The sequence below is a fragment of the Myxocyprinus asiaticus genome, chromosome 19, assembly GCF_019703515.2.
Source record: "Myxocyprinus asiaticus isolate MX2 ecotype Aquarium Trade chromosome 19, UBuf_Myxa_2, whole genome shotgun sequence".
In the NCBI taxonomy this organism is placed as follows: Eukaryota; Metazoa; Chordata; class Actinopteri; order Cypriniformes; family Catostomidae; genus Myxocyprinus; species Myxocyprinus asiaticus.
In genome coordinates, this window is record NC_059362.1 from 46,749,141 (window position 1) to 46,766,571 (window position 17,431).

At 38.7% G+C, this 17,431-nt stretch overlaps 2 protein-coding genes across 2 annotated transcripts; both read left to right on the forward strand.

Moving 5' to 3' along the window:
* The first annotated feature begins 567 nt into the window (after positions 1-567).
* LOC127409632 (heat shock protein HSP 90-alpha 1) lies at positions 568-6,780 on the forward strand. The gene is made up of 11 exons (XM_051644327.1): positions 568-1,221; positions 2,754-2,906; positions 3,016-3,382; positions 3,470-3,603; positions 3,708-4,007; positions 4,113-4,278; positions 4,804-4,994; positions 5,080-5,227; positions 5,343-5,611; positions 5,724-6,057; positions 6,410-6,780. The coding sequence occupies exons 2-11, from the start codon at positions 2,754-2,756 to the stop codon at positions 6,517-6,519; spliced, it is 2,172 nt and encodes a 723-aa protein (XP_051500287.1). The 5' UTR covers positions 568-1,221; the 3' UTR covers positions 6,520-6,780.
* A 145-nt stretch (positions 6,781-6,925) lies between these two features.
* LOC127409630 (heat shock protein HSP 90-alpha) lies at positions 6,926-15,276 on the forward strand. Its single transcript, XM_051644324.1, has 11 exons — positions 6,926-7,082; positions 8,681-8,830; positions 9,578-9,944; positions 10,051-10,184; positions 11,500-11,817; positions 12,000-12,165; positions 13,471-13,661; positions 13,786-13,933; positions 14,043-14,311; positions 14,392-14,725; positions 14,813-15,276. The coding sequence occupies exons 2-11, from the start codon at positions 8,681-8,683 to the stop codon at positions 14,920-14,922; spliced, it is 2,187 nt and encodes a 728-aa protein (XP_051500284.1). The 5' UTR covers positions 6,926-7,082; the 3' UTR covers positions 14,923-15,276.
* Positions 15,277-17,431: the final 2,155 nt, after the last annotated feature.

Sequence of the window (17,431 nt, forward strand, 5' to 3'; positions counted from 1 at the left end):
GGCTCATCTGAATTTTGCCAGAACACACCTTGATGATCCTCCTTTTGGGAGAATGTTCTGTGGACTGATGAGTCGAAAGTGGAACTGTTTGGAAGACAGGGGTCCCGTTACATCTGGTGTAAATCAAACACAGAATTCCACAAAAAGAACATCATACCTACGGTCAAGCATGGTGGTGGTAGTGTGATGATGTGGGGATGCTTTGCTGCTTCAGGGCGACTTGCAATAATTGAGGGAAACATGAATTCTGCTCTCTACCAGAAAATCCTAAAGGAGAACGTCCGGTCATCAGTCCATTAGTTGAAGCTCAAGCACAACTGGATTATGTAGCAAGACAATCATCCCAAGCATAGGAGTAAATCCAACTCTGAATGGCTCCAAAGAAGCTAAATTAAAGTTTTGGAGTGGCCTAGTAAAAGTCCTTGAACCCGATTGGGATGCTGTGGCAGGACCTTAAACGGGCAGTTCATGCACGAAAACCCTCCAGTGTGGCTGAACTAAAATATTTAATTTGGTAATTTGGGTTAATATGGTAGTAGTACTGAGTCATTTAATTACAGTGATAAGACATTTTATTTTTATTTACTAATAAGGCTCATTGACTTATAAAATATAACACAAATATACCATAGATGAAGGGTCATTCCCAATGATTGTTCCATTCCAGTGCAATAGTAGATTGACCTGCTTTTTGTCTTAATTGTGAATTGTGGCACCTTGATTCAAAGGTCCTGTGATATTTTGCGAGATCTCACCAGCTGCAGACTTGCAGCCAATGAACTGTCGAGACTTTGCTAGCAGGAAGACAAGGCACCAAGCTGACAGACCCATGTGCCATCCGGAACGTTCTTGCCTTGATTGACAGCCACCTCTTGTGACTCCCTGTCCCTAAAAGGACAAATGGGGTATATGATAGTGGACGACCCCCCCCTCAACACACACACTACACTGCCTAGTGGTCTTACTTTAGCCCTCTATCTCCACACCTACTGTAGTGGGCATTCCTTCTGGAACTTTCTAAATGGGGAGTTCGAGAAACATTGCTCACAAGTATATAAAGGCTGATGAAGGCCCACCACTCGGCAGATAACGCGAAAGCAGCGACAAGAAGCCAACAAGAGCACAACTCGACTCAAACTCAAGTGGAGTAAATCTCCATACACCAGAAGACTTGAAAAAGGCCATTTTAACAGACGTTTCACACAGAAGATAATTATCAGGGTAAGAGCAATATAACACCACATATTAAAATGTTTGACTTGCAAATACATCTGTTTTAATTTTCTCAAATCTGTAGGGTTTTTTAATGGTACTAATGGTCAATATTAGGTTATACTGGTTTCTGCACTTCCTTTAAAACAATTAAATATTCAATCATGCAAAATATTGTTTTTTTCTCTTCAATGATGGTCAATTTTTGTATTAGTTTCTGCATTTTCTGGACTTTGAAAATAACTATTCTAAAATGTTAAATGCTGACTATTGTGATCATGCTCCGAACTAAAGTAGAAGGGTTACAAATGCATGCTAAAAGCATGTGTTTGAAAGCATGTGTCCAGGGGCCAGTGGAGTAACCCAGTGCAATGTTATCCTCAAGATGAGACTAGGTTGCATTACATTTGTAAAACCAAAAATGGGGGAAAAAAAGATATCTTTTGGTCCCCATAATTACACCATTTGCCGTATGCTAACGTGGTGGGCCATGCGACAACCCCCCACCCCCATCCCATCAGCTGTTGCTTCATTATCATTCATACAAGATTTCAAAGCTCAAAGGAGAGGGCCTTTCTAGGCAGAGATCTAGAACAGCAAATAAATGTAAATAATGTATATCTTCAATATTTGAGAAACTACAGCTTTTACATTTAGTATTTAGTGAATTTTATTTATTTTATTTTTATAAATAATCAGAACTCTTAATAATGGTATTTTTTTTAAAGTAATTTAGGATGTAATGAGCATAGACATAAAAGCATTAATAGGAATTAATAACTTTTTCTATAATATATTATTACATGTTTACTTTTAGAGGACCATTTCAGATTGAAAATGAGCTGTTAAGATAATTAAAAGATTCAGTAATACATTTTTTTTTTTTTTTAAAGAATAGAGGTGCCATTACAACTTTTATAAATAGTAAGAATAACACTGAAACATGCTCAGAATTGACCTTCTGAACTATTCTATTTTAATGGAAAGGAATTTTGAAAAATGTTTTGGAAGAATAATGGAAATAAAGGTGCTGTAAGCGATTTTAGCCGTTCTAGAATTTCCACAAACTGAGCAGTTGGATTAGCCACGCACCCTTTTTCCAAAACCTGCACTAAGATACCAAATTAGCTTTATTGAGACTGACAGGAGCAGAAACGGTTGACAAAAACAACAACAGCAAAATAGCGCCCTCAACTGACAACTCTTATGAGCATCATGGCATAAACATGGCATTAAGCCTCAATAATTCACTGCAACTACAGTACTATGAGAACGTGCAAAATGATTGACAGGCAGAAAGCATCAGAGACCGCGGCCCATGGACACATTTTTGTTTGCTGTTTACAGAGACTGAGCTGTCACAGAGACCTGTGAGATATCTCAGGACAATTATTTCTTTAATATCTTTCAGGGAGTAGTGAAATTTTTTGCATACCTTTCCATGAAAAAAATTGCTTAAAGCACCTTTAAGTATGCTTTCAATTATATTAGTGCTTTATATTTAGAATTCTTCAAAACTAAACATTCCTTTCCTTGTACAGATGCCTGAGAAATCCGCACAGCCCGTGATGGAGGAGGAGGTCGAAACCTTTGCCTTCCAGGCTGAGATTGCTCAGCTGATGTCTCTGATCATCAACACCTTCTACTCCAACAAAGAGATCTTCCTCAGAGAGCTCATCTCCAACTCTTCAGACGTAAGTTTTTAAAATGATCCAAAATGACTGGAATAACCAACAATCATCAACACGATTGCATAAATGCCCAGTTTCATAAACATCCTTCTGTGTATTTTCCTTTCCACAGGCTTTGGACAAGATCAGATACGAGAGTTTGACAGACCCAAGCAAACTTGATTCATGCAAGGACCTTAAGATCGAACTCATCCCAGATGAGAAAGTGCGTACACTCACAATCATTGATACCGGCATTGGTATGACCAAGGCTGACCTCATCAATAACCTGGGCACCATCGCCAAATCTGGCACAAAGGCCTTCATGGAGGCCCTGCAGGCTGGAGCGGACATTTCCATGATTGGTCAGTTTGGAGTGGGTTTCTATTCCGCCTATCTGGTGGCCGAGAAAGTTACTGTCATCACCAAACACAACGATGATGAGCAGTACATCTGGGAGTCTGCGGCTGGTGGTTCCTTCACAGTAAGACCAGACAATGGTATGAGCTTTTACAAATTTCTTATACATATCAAATGGATCATTCAATAAGTAGCTAATAACATCTAATTTTGCCATGGAATCACAGGTGAACCTCTTGGACGTGGTACCAAAGTCATTCTCCACCTCAAAGAGGACCAATCTGAATATGCTGAGGAAAAGCGCATCAAGGAAGTTGTTAAGAAGCACTCTCAGTTCATCGGTTACCCCATTACTCTCTTTGTAAGTGCCTCTACTTTGAAACCTGAACTTCCAACAACCTAAGTTCATCTAAAGTCAAAAAGTTCCAATGCCAGCATTAATCAAATCTCAATAATTTGTTGCAGGTTGAGAAACAGCGAGAGAAGGAGGTTGACCTTGAAGAAGGAGAAAAGGAAGAAGAGGTGGCCGCTGGCGATGACAAAGATAAACCAAAGATTGAGGACCTGGGGGCTGATGAAGATGAAGATTCCAAAGACGGCAAAAACAAGAGGAAGAAGAAGGTCAAGGAAAAGTACATTGATGCTCAGGAGCTGAACAAGACCAAGCCCATCTGGACCCGTAACCCTGATGACATCACCAACGAGGAGTATGGCGAGTTCTACAAGAGTTTGAGCAACGACTGGGAGGACCACCTGGCCGTCAAGGTTAGCAGTAATATTGACTCAAAAATGCAAAATGAAATGGATGAATTTCTTGGACTCCTTGTTTAGAATGAGTAGTTGATTAAACTATAAATCGTCTTGTTGCAGCACTTCTCAGTTGAGGGTCAGCTGGAGTTCCGCGCTCTGCTGTTTGTGCCCAGAAGAGCCGCCTTTGACCTTTTTGAGAACAAGAAGAAGAGAAACAACATTAAGCTCTATGTGCGCAGAGTCTTTATCATGGATAACTGTGAGGAGCTCATTCCAGAATATCTCAGTAAGTGTCTCAGTAGATCAAACATGGATATGTAGAAATTATATATTGGATATATATATGAATATCTCACTGGGGGCCTGGGTAGCTCAGGGAGTATTGATGCTGATTACCACCTCTGGATTCGTGAGTTCGAATCCAGGGCGTGCTGAGTGACTCCAGCCAGGTCTCCTAAGCAACCAAATTGGCCCGGTTGCTAGGGAGGGTAGAGTCACATGGGGTAACCTCCTCGTGGTCGTGATTATTGGTTCTCACTCTCAATGGGGCGCGTGGTAAGTTGTGCGTGGATCACGGAGAGTAGCATGAGCCTCCACATGCTGTGAGTCTCCATGGTTTCATGTACAGCGAGTCACGTGATAAGATGCGCGGATTGACTGTCTCAGAAGCGGAGGCAACTGAGACTCGTCCTCCGTCCTACTAAGTAGTGGGAATTGGGCATTCCAAATTGGGGAGAAAAAGGGGATAATAAAAGAAAAAAGAATGAATCTCACTAATAGGAATAAAAGTTGACGACTAATGTTCTCGCAGACTTCATTAAGGGTGTTGTGGACTCTGAGGACTTGCCCCTGAACATCTCCAGAGAGATGCTCCAACAAAGCAAGATCCTGAAAGTGATCCGCAAGAACCTGGTCAAGAAGTGCCTTGAGCTCTTCACTGAAATCTCAGAGGATAAGGAAAACTACAAGAAGTTGTATGAACAGTTTTCCAAGAACATCAAAGTAAGTTTGCTTTGCTAGTACTACATGAGATCATTGAGATATTGTTCTGAATCTATACGAGCTTAAATATCTTTTCCTATTCTAGCTGGGTATCCACGAGGACTCTCAGAACCGCAAAAGGCTCTCTGAGCTGCTTCGCTACTACACATCTGCTTCTGGAGATGAGATGTTATCCCTCAAGGATTATGTGTCCCGCATGAAGGAAAACCAGAAGCATATCTACTATATCACTGGTTAGTAGTTTTTAAATTAACTTAAACATTATTTTCATAATGATAACCCATAGAAAACAAATCTTAACAGAGTAAAATAAGTCATCATCTTGCAAAATAATCTTCCTCTCTAAAGGTGAGACCAAAGATCAGGTGGCCAACTCTGCCTTTGTGGAGCGTCTGCGCAAAGCTGGTCTGGAGGTGATCTACATGATTGAGCCCATTGACGAGTACTGCGTTCAGCAGTTGAAAGAATACGATGGTAAAAACCTGGTATCGGTGACCAAAGAGGGTCTGGAGCTGCCCGAGGATGAGGAGGAGATGAAGAAGCAAGAGGAGCTAAAGACCAAATATGACAACTTGTGCAAGATCATGAAAGACATTCTCGACAAAAAGATTGAAAAGGTATAAGCTGTTAGCATTAGCTAGACTAGTGTTTTGAAGTATATTGAGGTTTCTCAGAACTATAAAATTATAATGAATATGTTGTTAAATATTAATATTTGTATCCAAACAGGTCACCGTCTCAAACCGTCTGGTCTCCTCACCTTGCTGTATCGTTACAAGCACATACGGCTGGACGGCCAACATGGAGAGGATCATGAAGTCTCAGGCCCTGAGAGACAACTCCACCATGGGCTACATGACCGCTAAGAAACACCTCGAGATCAACCCCCTCCATCCCATCGTTGAGACGCTCAGAGACAAGGCCGAGGTCGACAAGAACGACAAAGCCGTGAAGGACTTGGTGATACTGCTCTTTGAAACTGCTCTACTTTCCTCTGGATTCACCCTGGAAGACCCACAAACACATGCTAACCGCATCTACAGGATGATCAAACTTGGTCTCGGTAAGTTAAAAGGCTTAAATTATCAAAAGAAAATCACAATTAAAACTCATGGTAGATGTCAAACCACACTGAAGACCAAAATGGAGAACAAAATGTAGAAATTTCACAAAAATAATGTGGACTAGGCTGATACATCAGCTGACATTTGGCCAGTTTGAGTTAATCGACATTGGCATTTAATTTTAATTGGTTTATCTCACTTATATATCGCCATTTTATCAACTACCACACTCTCTAGTTATTGGTATCGCCACTGGCCCAATTGAAATCCCATATTAGTCAACCTCCAGTCAAAAATGAAATTCCATAATAAAAATGACTTCTAATTATATTTGCTATGCTCTTTTCACAGGAATTGATGATGATGACTCTACTGTTGAGGACATTGTTCAACCAGCAGAAGAAGAAATGCCAGTTCTGGAGGGCGATGAGGACAGTTCTAGAATGGAGGAAGTTGACTAAAGAGTTTGAGTGTAAATAGCACTAATTGTTAATGTATTAAATTGTATTTATTGTTTTTTAAACATCTTCACATCACAAGGAAGTAGTTTAGCATCGAAAGTGAATGTTAGCTAGTAAATTACACCCAATCTCTCCTGTTTTTCTTGTATTACATTTTTGTGTTGTATGGCAGAAAATTGAATTTTCTGATCTTTTCTAAGTTCATCTTTTTTTTTTGTAACCTAAGTGGAACGTTTTTAATAAATGACTACTGAGAAAATATCAACTGTAGTCAAGTTGTAAACTTTATTTTATATTACTGGAACTTCTGATTTCCCGAGAAATCTAGAACATTCATCTCCCTCAGCCTTAGCCCCGCCCTCCCCAACGGTCGTAAGGGAGAGTTGGAATGATTGACAGCAAAGTCCCTCCCTCTGCACCTATTGAAATGCATTGGGAAGATTCGAGAGATTTCTGGACGTTCGCGTTCTCGAACACTCTCGGCTGAGCGTATATAAACCGTCACTGGCGTAACGCACACGCTTGTTACGGATCTCCCGAAGCTATTCACAAAAGCATCCAAGGTAAGAATATTAGAATATTAATCAAAATTCATTCAAATTCGGTGTGTTTTTTGTACGCAGGTGTTGTGAGACTGTTCGACGCTTATTTACGTTTAATTCATTCGAGAACAGTTGTTGCGATTTTTAATTGGTATCAGAACCAATATGAATAACATTCTTATATCGCTAGGTTTCTGTTTCTGTATTAAAGTAAGGGAATGCATCTGAAACATCGCAGTTTTATGGATGCACACAGAGGATATTTCTATTAAAGCATGCAATTATATTACAGAATAGCTTTTTGTCATTCTCGGTGCAGATGCATGAAACAAGTCGGTCATTTTAATGTCCTAAGCCCATATAAATTGCATCATAGTGTGTCTCACACACACACATTAAACGTTTATATAGTAAGAAATATTGTGTTAATTGCACGAGAGTTTGGTAGGTTCTAGAACTCGTGATGATCTGCTCACACCAGCAGGGGCGTTAATATTCGTTATATAGACTTAATCTGGGATATTATTTAAATGCAATATTATTTTGCACTTAAGTTAAAGATGTTTGAGCACTCAAATGACTCATGATAGAATAAACTGGACCACTATAACAAAAATATGATGTGTAATGCAACAGCAAACCTCATAAGAGAATGTGCCAGCCCAGATGTGGGCCAAATCTGGCTTACTTTTGGCACTTCTGGTAAATATGAACAAATATGGTATGATGCACATCCTAGGATCCTTGCCAAATAATTTTTTTTTCTTTCTTTTTTTTTTTTTGTCGGATTTCAAGAATGTATGTATATTTCTGACAGTTAACGAGCAGTTAACATTAAGGCATAATTGTGTGAAGAACAGTTATTAACCCTTGTGCGTAAATTTAAAAAAAGTTACTCAGAGGTACTTAGAGGACAGAAATGTCCGGGTCAAAAAACTGCCATAAAAATATTATATATTAATATCATTTTCCATTTTCACCGACTTTTTTAACCAACATCAGTCCTGATCATAACTACCAAATATTAATTTATTTTCAGGATTTTAACCCTTTAAATGCCAGTTTGTTTACATAATGCCACTGTTGTTTTTTGCACACACACACATCTCAGTACACACATACAAAACACACTCTGACATCCATACCATCACACACACACAATTTTATCTGTATTATTTATTCAATTGTCCTGCAGTGCTCTATAATACAGCAAACAGAGAATAGGGGAAAAGCATGTATTTGCTCCATAGGCTAAACATGAGAAAAATGGCGCCATCTGGTGGAAAATATTAAAAATGTAAATTGTGAAGCCAGGGCTCATGATTCGTGATTTTATACTTTAATGGCACTGGGATCAAATATTGCAGTTTTAATGGGTTTCAATGGGGACTATTATGTCCTGAAGGTCCTGAGTGTAACCATTTTGTGTACACAGTGTATTATTGATGTATTATAGGAACTGAGGTTGAAATATCAAAATAACCCCCAAAAATGCACACCTTTGGCAAAATGAATGCCGTTGGCATTAACAAAGCCAAAATGATCGAAAAAATGTCCGAAGGTCGTGCAAGGGTTAGGTGGGTGTTATAGCTCTTTCTCTTGTTTTTGGCTCTGTTTAGATGCCCGAGGCACATGACCAGCTGATGGAGGAGGAGGCAGAGACTTTTGCCTTCCAGGCTGAGATTGCTCAGCTGATGTCTCTGATCATCAACACCTTCTACTCCAACAAAGAGATCTTTCTCAGAGAGCTCATCTCCAACTCTTCAGACGTAAGTTATGGTGTAGTGAAAGACTGAATAATACAGATTAGGGGTGGGCGATATGAGCAAAATCTTATCTTGATATGAGTACCAGGGGCAGTGGTAGCTCAGTGGTTAAGGCTCTGGGTTACTGATCAGAAGGTCGGGGGTTCAAGCCCCAGCACCGCCAAGATGCCACTGTTGGGCCCTTGAGCAAGGCCCTTGACCCTCTCTGCTCCAGGGGCGCTGTATCATGGCTGACCCTGCACTCTGACCCCAGCCTAGCTGGGATATGTGAAAAAGAAGAATTTCACTGTATATGTGCAAATGTATAATGTGTGATAAATAAAGAAAATTATTATTATTATAAATTATAATTATTATTATAATTTATATTATTAATTAATTTAATTATTGTAATTTTATATTTCGATAACAATATCACAATTTTTAATTTTTTGAATTTCGGGGGCATTCGTCAATTTCCGTTGCATTTTTGCCCTGATCCTGCACCACACCATGTTGAAGTACTGTATAAACAAATCTGCTTTCTGCAATTATAGTGCACATACTATTTCGTGTTGGCATATAAAGTTAAAGCATGCTGTCACGATGTGAAGGTTTTGGTAACTTTTTCCAAGTAATGAGCTTTTTATGAAGTAATTGTCTAATGTCAACTAAAAAAGTAGTAATTAGTTTTGGAGAGTCACTAGAAATGTCATTTACTTGGTATACACATTTTCAGCTTGTAATAGAAATGCATTTGTTTTCCACCAGGCTTTGGATAAAATCCGCTATGAAAGTCTCACAGACCCAAGCAAGCTGGACTCCGGAAAAGACCTCAAAATTGAAATCATTCCCAACAAGCAAGATCGCACACTGACTATTATCGATACCGGCATTGGTATGACAAAGGCTGACCTCATCAATAACCTGGGAACCATCGCCAAATCCGGCACAAAGGCCTTTATGGAGGCCCTGCAGGCTGGAGCAGACATTTCCATGATTGGTCAGTTTGGAGTGGGTTTCTATTCTGCCTACCTGGTGGCCGAGAAAGTCACTGTCATCACCAAACACAACGATGATGAGCAGTATGCTTGGGAGTCATCTGCAGGCGGATCCTTTACAGTTAAAGTGGACAACTGTAAGTGACAAACGAACATTAGCTTTTCTTCACATAAATAATTTGTGACACACAGATCATATTCATGCAAACCTTGAAATAATGCAGTTGTTTTGATTCTCTGCAGCTGAGCCAATCGGCCGTGGCACAAAAGTGATCCTGCATTTGAAGGAGGACCAGACAGAGTACATTGAAGAGCGCCGAATCAAGGAAATCGTGAAGAAGCACTCGCAGTTCATTGGCTACCCCATCACACTCTTTGTAAGCAGTTCCATAAAAATGTCCCTCATTAAAATGTGTAAATAAGTTAAAGATTATAGGTATTTTTCTAAACAAATCATCAAAACCCCTGTAACTTTAGATTTTTTTAATTTTAGAGGTCGACCGATAGTGGATTTTGCCGATACGATAACTAAGGTGGTAGAAGGGCAGATAATCCAATAATCGGCCGATTGTTTTTAAAATTGATTTAATGAATGATAAACGTTCTTGGTCTTTTCTTACTGTGAAGACAACAGATATAGAAGCTAATAAAATCCCAAGTACAGATTGTTGTGCAACCATAATACCAATATAACCAGAAATGAACTAATATTTGGTGCACAATGTGGGATTTTTAACTATTAAACATCCCGAAATACACTTGGGACTCTTATTTTGAAATGTCTGTGCTTCCAGCGCACAAACACATAAGGGAAACAAAACATGCACTCTTATTTTCATCTACAATGTATTACAATATAAACACTATAAAACAAATATTGTCATATGGGCTGATAAATATTATATGAGCAGAAATTCATCAACAGTAGATCATCATTATCAGCAATGGCTTGTCATAATTGTCTGGTATTCCAGAAATCCGTTTTTATATAAATATTTTTTCTTTTTCTCTAAGGACACTGTTGGTCAAAATCAACATGAACTCAACAATCAATTAAGGTTATATAAATACCCATTCAATAATGTTTATGCTTCATATTGTATGTGTTTTTTGTTTTTTAATATCTTGTATTAATAATCGCGCATTAGTCCATAAACAGTGACGATAATGAATTCCGAAAAGCAACTATCGGCACCGATTAATCGGTAAAACCGATATTTTGGCTGACCTCTATTAGAGCGAGAGAGAGAGAGAGAGAAACACAGTGGAATAGAGAAATACTATCGGCAACAATCGGCATTGATTTTTGCCAAGAACCGATAGTTCCAAAAATCAATTATCGGCACCGATTAATCGGTAAATCTGATATATCGGTTGACCTCTAATTTCTATTGGAAAGAATGTGGACAAAGCTAGTATTTTGTCTGCATTCTCTCTTTTAAAAGACTTGAAGTTTTGTCCTCTGGTTATACATTCACCTTGTTAACATTATTATTTTCCCATAATAAATTTGCACAATTCCATAAATTATAAAAGGTGACATCATACTTGGATTGTCAACCCTGTGACCATGATTTTGCATAGTAAACAATTGATTATTGAAATTTCAACATTAAATCTGCTCTCATTTAGAGACTATTAATGTTGTGGTTTAAAGGACTTGATTTTGAACAAATCATCTTTGTGGTTCAGGTGGAGAAGGAGCGTGACAAGGAGGTGAGTGACGATGAGGCAGAAGAGGAAAAGGAAAAGGAGAAAGATGAAGAGGAGGGAGAGAAAGACGAGGATAAGCCTGAGATTGAAGATGTGGGCTCAGACGACGAAGACCAGGATGACAAGAGCTCCGACAAGAAGAAAAAGAAGAAGATCAAGGAGAAGTACATCGACAAGGAGGAGCTGAACAAGACCAAACCTCTGTGGACGCGCAACCCTGATGACATCACCAACGAGGAGTACGGCGAGTTCTACAAGAGCCTCACCAATGACTGGGAGGATCATCTCGCTGTCAAAGTGAGCTTCAGAGCAGCATACTACTGTACTACACTTAACTTTTTCTCTGTAGTATGCAGCTTGTCGACTCAACCTTTTCATTAAATGGAGCCATTTACTATTGCAGGTGTCCTGTTTGGTTCCACATATTGGAATTTCAATGAGCATTTGATTAACTGTCATGTTTTTATTCTTCCTCGTAGCACTTTTCCGTGGAAGGTCAGCTGGAATTCCGCGCTCTACTCTTTGTGGCTCGAAGAGCTCCATTTGATCTGTTTGAGAACAAGAAAAAGAAGAATAACATCAAACTGTACGTGCGCAGAGTCTTCATCATGGACAACTGCGACGAACTCATCCCAGAGTACCTTAGTAAGTACATCAGCACTGAGGATTCAACATACTCGGAAAGGAGTGAGAAGGCAAATGTAGATGGTTTTAAATGGTGTTGGAGACAGAATTTCATAGATCTGTTTGGGGATGCATAGACATACATTTTTTTGACCGATACCGATTTTAACAAATAACTGTAGGCCGATAACGGTACTGATATTTTGTCTTCATATCACTGTTTTAATTAAGAATGCTTAACATTTACAAAGGTACAAAAGCTTTTTCACTGTTCTAACAATACATTTCCATTAAACTTTGGCTCTGTTGAACACAAAAAGCCAAAATTTTAAAGAGAGCCACAATGAAAGATAAATAGAAGAGAAAACGATTTTAAAAAGTTGATGATGATTGATATGAAAAATGCTTTCGCAGTTAAAAAGGCCATATTGCAATTTCAATCTTAATTCAATCAATCATGCAGCATTAATGGATGTCATACGTGTGTGAGAGTGTGTGTGAGAGTGTGTGAGAGTGTGTGTGTGTGTGTGTGAGAGAGAGAGTGTGTGTGTGTGAGAGAGAGAGAGTGTGTGTGTGTGTGTGTGTGTGTGTGTGTGTGTGTGTGTGTGTGTGTGTGTGTGTGTGAGAGAGAGTGTGTGTGTGAGTGTGTGTACATGTTTATACTGCATTAAGGGACCAAATGTCCCCACAAGGATAGTAAAACCTGAGACAACCTACCTTGTGGGGCCCAGTCAGCAGTCCCCATGAGGGAAATGGCTTATTAAACAAACTAAACGATGTTTTATTGAAAATGTAAAAACGCAAAAAGGTTTCTGTGAGGGTTAGGTTTAGGGGTAGGGTTAGGGTTAGGGGATAGAAATTATCGTTAGATCTGTACAAAATCCATAAAATGCATGAAAGTCTATGGAGAGTCCCCACAATGATATAAAAACAAGTGTGTGTGAGTGTGTGTGTGTTTCTGCATTAATGAGAGATATTTAGACTAATACAAGTTCTTTAAAAATTAAAATATTAAATATTACATGTTCTTAGGAGTGACAACCCTTCTACATATTGTGGCTATTATTATTTCTCGACTGTGCATTTGAATTCAGAGTTTTTACAAAGTGTGTTGCTAATTATAAATCAACCATCGTTTTTTTTTTTTTTTTTTTAATCAGCGTTTTCATGCTTATTACCGAAATGTCGATGTTTTAATTTGGTCAATAACTGGCTGACAAATATCGGCAGCTGATACATCGGTGCATCCCTAGTTTTATAAGTAATCAATCCAAAACAATTGATTAAGGAATTTCCATAATCTTAAGTTTCATATTTGTTTTCCAGACTTCATTAAGGGTGTTGTGGACTCTGAGGACTTGCCCCTGAACATCTCCAGAGAGATGCTCCAGCAAAGCAAGATCCTGAAAGTGATCCGCAAGAACCTGGTCAAGAAGTGCCTTGAGCTCTTCACGGAGCTTGCAGAGGACAAAGACAACTACAAGAAGTTCTACGAGCAGTTCTCCAAGAACATCAAGGTGGGTTTAAACCGTGAACTTGCTCGGCAGCAATTTTGTAAGCTGGAAACTGGTAGGCTGGTTTACACAAACTTCTGTCACTTAAAACTGTTTCGATTGACCTTTTTGATCCCTCTCTATATAGCTTGGAATCCATGAAGACTCGCAGAACAGAAAGAAATTGTCAGAATTGCTGCGTTACTACACATCTGCCTCCGGAGACGAGATGGTGTCCCTCAAAGATTATGTTACTCGCATGAAGGACACCCAGAAGCACATCTACTACATCACAGGTCAGAAGTTTCACTCTTAAAAGCTTGAAAGCGCCTCTTAGCTGCATTAGAAATGTTGCTACTAAATAGGTCGTTCTAACTAACGGTGGTATATACGTACCTTCTCTAGGTGAGACCAAAGATCAGGTGGCCAACTCTGCCTTTGTGGAGCGTCTGCGCAAAGCTGGTCTGGAGGTGATCTACATGATTGAGCCCATTGACGAGTACTGCGTTCAGCAGCTGAAGGAGTTTGAGGGCAAGAATCTGGTGTCAGTGACCAAAGAAGGTCTGGAGCTGCCTGAGGATGAGGACGAGAAGAAGAAGCAGGAAGAGAAGAAGGCCAAGTTTGAAAACCTGTGCAAGATCATGAAAGACATCCTGGAGAAGAAAGTCGAGAAGGTAAAGAGCAGTCTTACATTGTATTAACACGTCAAGATGTTGGATGTGATCGCTAACTGATTGGTTTACTCTCGCCACAGGTCACCGTCTCAAATCGTCTGGTGTCTTCGCCGTGCTGCATCGTCACAAGCACATATGGCTGGACGGCCAACATGGAGAGGATCATGAAGGCCCAGGCTCTGAGGGACAACTCCACCATGGGCTACATGGCTGCCAAGAAGCACCTTGAGATCAATCCAGATCATTCCATCATGGAAACCCTCAGACAGAAAGCCGAAGCTGACAAGAACGACAAATCCGTGAAGGATCTGGTGATCCTTCTATTCGAAACCGCACTGCTCTCCTCTGGCTTCACACTGGACGACCCACAGACGCACTCCAACCGCATCTACAGGATGATCAAACTCGGCTTAGGTAGGTAGAAATTTACATGCAATTGCAAGAAATTCTATTATACAATTACATTACTTACATATCTAATTATATTTATAATCATTCCAGGCATCGATGAGGATGACCTGTCGACAGAAGAGCCAAGCCCCGCCCCCGTCGAGGACATGCCACCATTGGAAGGAGATGACGACACATCTCGCATGGAGGAAGTCGACTAAGAACGCAGCAATACCATTTGCTAGTTCATGTTTGCAGCTCTGTAAAAAGTATAAATTAATGTTCAAAATTATGATTATTCCTGAATGTTCATGTTCTTCTTGACCACAATGCAGTTTAAAGTCATTCGATTTTTGTTGGCATTGCTTTCAGAGAACCATTACCATCTCAACCCCTCCCTTTTTATTCTGAACTGTGTACGCACTTTTTTTTTAAATTTTTTATTTATTAACATTTCAACGATTTTTGTTTTGTTTTGTTCGAATGTTAAGTGGGTTGTGAAGTGCATGACACTGATACTGTATTGCTGGCATGGTGTGACTCTGAAATAAAGCTTACCATATCAGGTTATTTGATACCTGTGTCTTTATGGTGTTTTATATATAAATGTACAAATATATAATATAGCTATAAGTTACATAGGCAATCTTATATAACTAGTTTAATAGCTGGTAACATTTACTGAAATGTTCAAAGACAACTAGTGGAGACAAAAGATCATTTTGTATTATGAGCAGGGGTGTAGGAACAGTTAGACGTTTTAGACATTTATATAATATCTTCCTCAATTAACCCTTGTGTTGTGTTCCCGGTCAAAAATGACCGGCCCATAAAGGTAGTTAATAATTCTCTCACATTGCATATATTATACCAAAATATTGCATTAGTAACCGGTATATATGTTATAAGGATTCATTGAACTAGTAGGGGGTACTCCCTGCAGAAAAAAATAAAAATAATTATGTAATAAATTAATAACAACTTGCTTGATCTAAACAAAATAGGTGTCACTTGGATTTGCCACGCCCCCTCTGCACTCCAAAGATACTAAATGAGCTTTATTGAGACTGACATCGTGCAGAAACGGCTGTCAAAAGCAACAGTAGAAAAATAGCGCCCTCAACTGACAACTATTATGATCAACATGGCATAAAAATGGCATTAAGCCTCAATTTGCTGCAACTACATTATGAGAACGTGCAAAATGATTGACAGGCAGTGTCCGCAATGCCTAGAGCTGTCACAGAGACTGCTGAGATATCTCACAACACTTATTTCATTAATATCTTTCATGGAATTGGAACATTTTTTGCATACCTTCATATGAAAAAAATAGCTTACGGCACCTTTAAATAATTATTTTTTTAATTGCTGACAAATTAAAACTGTTTTGTTCTCATAATTTGCTAAATCTCAACAATTATATTCAAGAGTTGGTGAAAACATAAAAAAGATGACATAGACATATAATTGGAAAGGTCTCAATTTGTAGAATGCAATGTGCAAATTTGTTTCACTCAGAGGTCAAACAGAGTTTTAGTGTACGAAATTCCCACAGACACATTAATATAATAAACAGGAGTGTCTTTTTGTCACATTTTTCCTTATTACTTCCTGAAACATACATATAACATAGACAATGACATATCATAACTTACAGCAGACTATCCCGATTCAAACGAGCCCAAACACAACATAATATGATCAGTAGATCATGAAATATTCCTCAGAGAGCGTACATGGAAAGATGATGCACCAAAGGGTGCTCAACACACATTGTGTGTGTGTGTGTGTGTGTGTGTGTGTGTGTGTGTGTGTGTGTGTGTGTGTGCACATGTCTGAGGATTTTGTATGAGCAAACACACATCCACATATGTGCTCATCTAAAGGATTGTGATGCTCCTGAACACTTCATATTTCTGTAGTTTGTAGTCTAATCCATTCACTTCCAGTGGCCGGTCATTTTTGACCGGGAACACAGCAGGTGTATCAAAGTGAAATAAAACCAAAAAAATGTAAAGAAAATTCTTCATTTTTTGGTGTGTTTTCAGATGTGAACAAAGTCAAAGAATTTTATTCCAACTGGATTAAGTAAAAAAAAAAAGACAACATAAAGTTTGAGACACGCCTGATTATGAGACAATATTTCATTCTTTGCACATTACAGTAATGATAAAGAGATTTTTGATTTTCTTTTTGCATTACAGTAATAAGATTTGGGAGTTAAATGTGATTGTGATGCAAAAATTCTTAATGGTCATTGAAATTTCAATTTCATTTGTGCAAAATATATTTTTTCCTTTTCATATTGGACCGAAGGACATTTTGTTTGACAGATTCACCCATCATCTTAAATTGTAACCAATGAAAATAGTATTATCTAATATACTGTATGTTCATTTTGCATCAGATATTCAGATGAGTGACCAGCAGATGGCATAAAGTAATCAAGAATATCAAACACAGTAGTATCAACACTTTAAAGTGACATAAGTATATAAATCATTGTAAAATAAACATAAGTACACACACTACTCCATGCCAACACTGAAAAATCCGTGTCCTCCTTACTATATCACATTTTTTCAAAACATTCACATTAACAGCCTCTATTATTATCAAATAGAAATTGAAACCTAAGTAGATGTCTGTGCACAAAGTCAGGCCAGTGCTAACCTGAGCATTCTGCATTGACTCATCACCATCTTCTGCTTAAATTCAGTTTATTTG